Genomic DNA, 6,314 nt, shown 5'->3' with positions numbered 1-6,314 from the left:
TTTGGAGTGATCTCTCAATTTCCTAGTTTTGCTCTTTTGGTTGCTAAAACAGAGCTTGGCAAAAACCACATTACCAGTAAACCTTTCCGGGGTCCTTGAACATCCTAAAGGCCAAGATCCCGCTTGAAACAATTACCTCACTATGGAAGTATGGGGCGCCGATTGTATTTGCATATTAGCTAAATATTTAGAAATCGTTGCTAAATATTTAGAAATCACAGCTCAATATTTAGTTTATATTCTATATATTTAGCTTTGATTTTAAATATTTACAATCTTAGCTAAATATAATATATAATATATATAATATATTTACATTTAGATAAAACATTCAACATTTAGATATAATATTTAACATTTATATTTGCCAATGAAATTATCTTACATTTTTATTCACAAAAGTAAATATGACAAAGTTCACAAATATTTCAATAAATGTGAATAAAAAGTGATGTTTTAGGGCTAAATGTGGAGAAATGTTGTTGTTATTTGTAGTGTGCGCAACTTTACAATCGGCGCCCCATATGGAAGTGGTTAGTATTTGTAGTTTGAACCAACTTGCACTTAAAGAAATATTGCTGTGTTGTATTAATTGTCAATCTATTTTTTTGAGTATATTGTATTTTGTTTTCATTTTCAAACTTGTGTTGACCCTGCTGCAGCTACGTCTCACCTGTAAAAAAACAATCTTAATCCCAATGAGCTTTCTTGTTAAATGAAGTATATGTATCTACATATATGTGGAGATTGTTCTTATCTATATCTGTCCTCTGAATTGATTCCAGACTGGCAGGCAGTGAAGAAGAGGAGGAGGAAGGAGAGTGGAAACTCTACTTCAAGCTCTACTGCTTCCTGGATGTGGAGAGCATGCCAAAAGAAGGAGTGGAGTTTGCGTTCATGTTTGAGCAGGTGAGCAACACAACAGTCACCTGTGTTACTTTTTAGTTCATCACTCTTGTCAAATTTAAGTTGGATGAATTAGATCTGAAAATTAATTGTAATAATAAAAAGATACAATATTGACTGAATATTAAAACATTGAATTGGTTTGAATAAACAGAGAATGTTTATGGATAGTTGTCGAATGATTTATGGCTTCATCAACAAAACAGATTAATAAATGTAGAGGACATTTCTATGACTTGTATCTAAACATTTAATATGATCACTTTTTCTACTGATCTTTTTCACACCCAGTCCCGCTGCCAGTCTCCTACTGTAGTTTAAATAAACAACAAAGATGAACTCTTTTTTTCCTTTTAGTCCTCACAGCTTTACTTGCTTAAAAATAGCATCAGATGTGGTAACGGGGGTCTAGTGGTTGGTTCGCATCCCCCATGTACAGTCCAAGTGGGGTTCGATTCTGACCAGTGGCTCCTTTCCCACATGTCATGAATCCCCTCTCTCTATCTCGCCCCAATTTCTGACTCTATCCACTGACCTATCTCTCCAAAAAAGACATCAAAATAAAAGCCCATGAAAAATAAATAGTACAGATAAATAAAAAATAAATAACAGGGATTAATAAAAATAATTTCTAAAATAAATTAAAATGTCACAGTTTTAAAATTTTCACTAAAGTATCAAGTTATTCAACAATAAATCCCCAAAAAGTGACTTCTTCTGTTCACTAAATGTGATTACCTTAAATCAAGTTACCGGTATGTTTAATTCATTTTAAGGGAAGTTTATTTTTTGTGTCAATTTATGACTTAAAATGTATAAAAAAGAAACCCCTCACCTACAGATCGTCTGTCTCTTACGGTCACCTCCTTGATTATCTCTCTCACAGGCCCATGAGTCTCTGATAAGTGGTCACTTCCCGGCCTCAGAGGAGACTTTGCAGCACCTGGCCGCTTTACGTCTCCAGTATCTCCACGTTGACGGGGCGGGTCGGGCAGGATGGAGCCTTGGAACCGTTTATCCGATCGGACGCCTCCGCAATCGCATCCTCCACTCCACCAAGCCGGGCGTCGGGGCAGCGGGGGGAGCAGGAGGAGGGGGAGCGGGAGGAGCAGGAGATGGGAAGACCGCTGTGGGAGGACCGGGTGGAGTCCCACTCGGAGTGGAGAAACGAAAGACCCCGAGCTTCCTGGACGGCACCCTGAGGAGAAGCTTCAAGACGGGATCGCTGAAGAAGCAGAAGGTCAGTGCTCAGAATCAGGACTTAGGTGGTACTTCTAATTTACAACATCAAAGAGTAAACATTTTAAAATCATAATGCCATCATGAAACATTGTGTCAAAGGTTTTTAATATATCAGAAATATATAATTTTTTGGAGGCCCTTAAAAGAGGTTAAACATTTAGAAATATGTACGTGTGTATATGTTGAATTCCAGGGAGTTTTTTTTACTTAAACTTATGGTCCCCAAGAGGAAATTCTTCTGCACAGCACTGTACAGGATAGACGACAATCAACACATAGCAACAACACAGAAACAAAGAAAAACAAAAAGAAGTGCTTTTGTCCCTGCACATTTTACATTTCATTTATACAGACGATTCTTGAGCTATACTGTGATTTTTGGTCCAAGGGCATTTAACCAAGAAGCCCCAGGTGTTGAAAAATGAAGCCAGTGCCGAGTGCATTGAAACTGCAGTTCCTCGAGTGTCCACTTGAGGCCCGCTGCAGAAGCCAAAGAATCCTCATTAGAGTCCATATTAAAATCTACTGCCTAGATCAAAACATGAATTTGATATCATGAGCTCATTTGATACACACTGTAAGTAAGGGGTTGACATTTTTTTATAAGTAATCTGTATTTTATTAAGCCTAAGAGATATTTAGACACTTTCATAATCCTCTTTGCCTGTATCGAGATTGATCAGAAGTGAGGGGGAGTAAGCTTTTCTGCCGTGGTTCGATGTCATAACCCCTCTTCAGAAACATATGGGTGATCATTGGCATGTGGTGCAAGTCCAGTCTGCTTTAACCAAGTGACAGATGGACCTTCTGAACTGGACCGCTGTCTGTAAAGCTTTTATTCAACCAGGCTGTCAATTAGAGTGTTTCGTCGCTGATTGGCCGATCTGTGTCGCTGCAGGTGGAGGAGGAGCAGATGCTTGAAATGTGGGTGAAGGAGGAGACGTCGGCCACACGGACCAGCGTCCTGGAGAAGTGGACGCGCCTTCAGGGCATGCCTCAGCATCAGGCCATGCTGAAATACATGAGCATCATCAAGGAGTGGCCGGGATATGGATCCACTCTGTTTGATGTGGAGGTGAGAAAAACAGAAATAAAAGGACTTGTGTGCAGAAGCCACAAACTTCCTGATTATTAACCTCTCACTTCCCTGCTCTCTTCTCTTTCTCTGAAGTGTAAGGAGGGAGGTTTCCCTCACGATCTGTGGCTGAGTGTGAGTGCAGACAATGTCTCTGTGTATAAACGAGGTGAACCAAAGCCACTGGAGACCTTTCAGTACGAACACATCACCTTCTTTGGTGCGTCACAGCCCTGCACCTACAAGATCATCGTAGACGAGAGGGAGATGTTCTTTGAGACACCACTGGTGAGAGAGAGCCCTTCATTTAAAACTCATCTCTTTGAGGAGTGTTGATAAAGATTGCTTTCTTATTTGACATGTTTTGGTGAGTGTAAAATTGGCAATCCAGGCAAAGGGGATTTTTTTTTTTTTTTTTGAGAAAAATGAATAGGTTGGGGATTGTGAGGCAAAATGCCAAAATTAATCAGGAAATTAAGTACTGCATTTCGCCTCACAATCCGTCACACTCTGTCCTATCCGATGTCAGTCCAATGTCCGGTTTGAAAAGTCCCAACTGTACGCGCTGTATTTAAAAAAGAAGAATTCCTCAGATGACCATTCCATAATTTTTTAGATTTGAGCTTCAGTTGACTCATCATAAAGAGTACTAGCCTGTTGAAAAAAAGTGTTTTTAAAGTCTCAGGATTGACCCTCGTTATGTCAAAGTGCCTGAACATTAGAGTTCAAAAGCATTTTTCTGTATACAGTATGGGTCCAAATATTTGTTAAAGATTTGTATTTGGCTACCTAATTTTTCCACTCCAATTTTGGCAGGAAGTGTCCACTGTCCAGTGCTTTTCTGTATCTGTCTGAACTCCTGATGTCACCATTCACAACCACCTCATGTCCTGAAAGTCAAGGTGTGGGGATGTGAGACCAGAGCCAGAGTTTGAACAGTCCGGCTCTCCATTGTTTTTTTTATGGCTAAATAACTATTTCTGTTGCATCTCTTGTGTAACACCACATATTTTTCACAAAGGGAGACTATGGGACTTAACGCCCGAATATAAAATATATTGTGTCGCCCCACTCACTCTGATTTTGTTTTGCCAATCAGAACAGATATTAACACTCTGGGTTTCTATGGTTGGATATAACATCATCAGAAACACTGCCTTTTTAGAAATGTCACCAAATATTTCACATAATCACACGAATGCAGATCAAGACGCAAATGAACCAATCTACTTTTTCTCCCTCTCTGTTTCCAGGTCGGCGAGATCACAAAGATTATGAGGGCCTACATTAACATGATGGTGAAGAAACGCTGCAGCATCATGTCAGTGACCAGCATTGCCAGCTCCTTTGTCAGGTGATCGCCAACAACCAGTCAGAGCCCTCGCTTTCTCCAGCAGTGACAGATGCCTCGGCCCTCCCGCCTTGGTTGGGTGGTTGGTTTCGATCGGAGGCAGTCGCACCAACCAGCTAATCCTCAAGGCAGAATTTAAGGACGGGTGGTGCGGAGGTAGAAGTGGACACAGGCGCCAAGACGCACACTCTTCCGGCCTGGGTTTCACTCGGGATAAGGGATCTATTTAAAAATGAGCATGACAAAACAAATTCAGTATCTTGGGACGGTCCTTTTCAAATACATAAATAACACCCTCCAGTCGTAGTCCTGCATGTAGATGTTCAAGCACACTCCAGACCTCTCTCCGCTTTTACCTTTTCTGGACACAACAAGTAATAACAAGCACAAAACATCCGCCCAAATCTGTCCCCCTCTTTTACAACCCGATGCACTGCCAGACAGAAAAAAAAAAGCCACACGCTCTCAGTTGTTTTGTTTTTCACTCCTCCGATCTCAGACTCTCTCTCTTTCTCTTCACGTGTCCTCACTCCTGTTTTGCATCTTCGTTATACGGTTTTTAACGCTGAATTCTCGTTCTTTGCTTGTTTTTTTTTTTTTTTCTCTCTGTCGTTTATCGGTAACATCAGCTGTTTGTGACTGAGAAAAAGGACTCCGATGATGATGATGATGATGATGATGATGATGGTGGTGGTGGGGATGATTCTTCAGGGCTTTACTGACTGAGAATGAGCTCGGCTGCTCACCTGTCAGTGCCACCGTGTGGCCAAAAGAAGAAAACGCAGCCAAAAGGAAGTGGCTTTAAATATTTCTGAACAATATCAAATAGAAATGTGTAAGTAGGGGCTGAACTGTGGAGGCTCTCCGGTCATGTTTATCTTAAAAGTGGAGAGTGTGTTCAGCCTCAGAGGAGAGCATTATCAACCAGAACAGTATGAGACAAAAAAAAAAACATTTCTCTATCTAAGTCAACATATTACACACACTGCATATATCTACTGTATATTCACATACATGTACACTCTAACATGTATCGTTTTGTACTGTATATCACACATTATAAGAGTTAATATTGAATTTTTTTTGGGTGGTCATTGCACTGTACAGTATATAGATGCCAATGTGACACCTCGTGTAAAATACATGCAAGTGAATGGCGTTGATAATGTCTGAATATGATGCCAATGATGTACATCGTTCACAGGCCGTGCCATCGACGTGACTCACAGAGAATATGAGGATTTATAGTGAGAACGTTTTGATGAATTGATCAGTGTTATGTGTGCGACTCACTCTGCAGCATTAATTGGAGCCATAAAATACTGTATACTTGTTTTTTTTAAACTCCTATTCTCACTCCTTTCTTTATCATTTGAGACTTGAAAAGTAACTCCTCTGAGAGTTTGTCTGTGTTTAAATCCTGTTTATGAACATGTGACTTTTAATACTGATACTACTATGATAACTGTACACCCCCTGCTATCTTAACCACCCTGAAGTGCTGTGTCAGGAATGCTGCTTTGTGTGTGTGCGTGCGTGTGTGTATGAGTGTATTTATGGTGTAATCTGCTGTTGGTAAAAGAAATGGAAATGAGAAAAGAGAAGTGATTTTACTGAGTGTATTCCTCGGAGATGAGACGTATTTAAACGACTAACCTTTGCAAAGAATGGTGTTGTGATCGTGAGTTAACGCATGGGATTCTACAAGGGAGGGTTCTGGGTAATTTATTTATTATTGTA

At 40.2% G+C, this 6,314-nt stretch overlaps 1 protein-coding gene across 1 annotated transcript in view; it reads left to right on the top strand.

Annotated features, from left to right (window-relative positions):
* The window catches only part of myo10l1 (myosin X, like 1), a 54,687-nt gene extending 48,769 nt beyond the window's left edge, over positions 1-5,918 (top strand). The window contains exons 39-43 of the mRNA XM_061062816.1: positions 786-909; positions 1,793-2,146; positions 3,047-3,223; positions 3,320-3,511; positions 4,477-5,918. Coding sequence (XP_060918799.1) covers positions 786-909; positions 1,793-2,146; positions 3,047-3,223; positions 3,320-3,511; positions 4,477-4,581 — 952 coding nt within the window. The 3' untranslated portion in view covers positions 4,582-5,918. The remainder of the gene's footprint in view (positions 1-785; positions 910-1,792; positions 2,147-3,046; positions 3,224-3,319; positions 3,512-4,476) is intronic.
* Positions 5,919-6,314: the final 396 nt, after the last annotated feature.

The sequence above is a fragment of the Labrus mixtus genome, chromosome 18 (assembly GCF_963584025.1).
Source record: "Labrus mixtus chromosome 18, fLabMix1.1, whole genome shotgun sequence".
Classification (NCBI taxonomy): domain Eukaryota; kingdom Metazoa; phylum Chordata; class Actinopteri; order Labriformes; family Labridae; genus Labrus; species Labrus mixtus.
The sequence above is the reverse complement of the archived record's forward strand: the minus strand, read 5'-3'. Positions and strand labels throughout refer to the sequence as shown.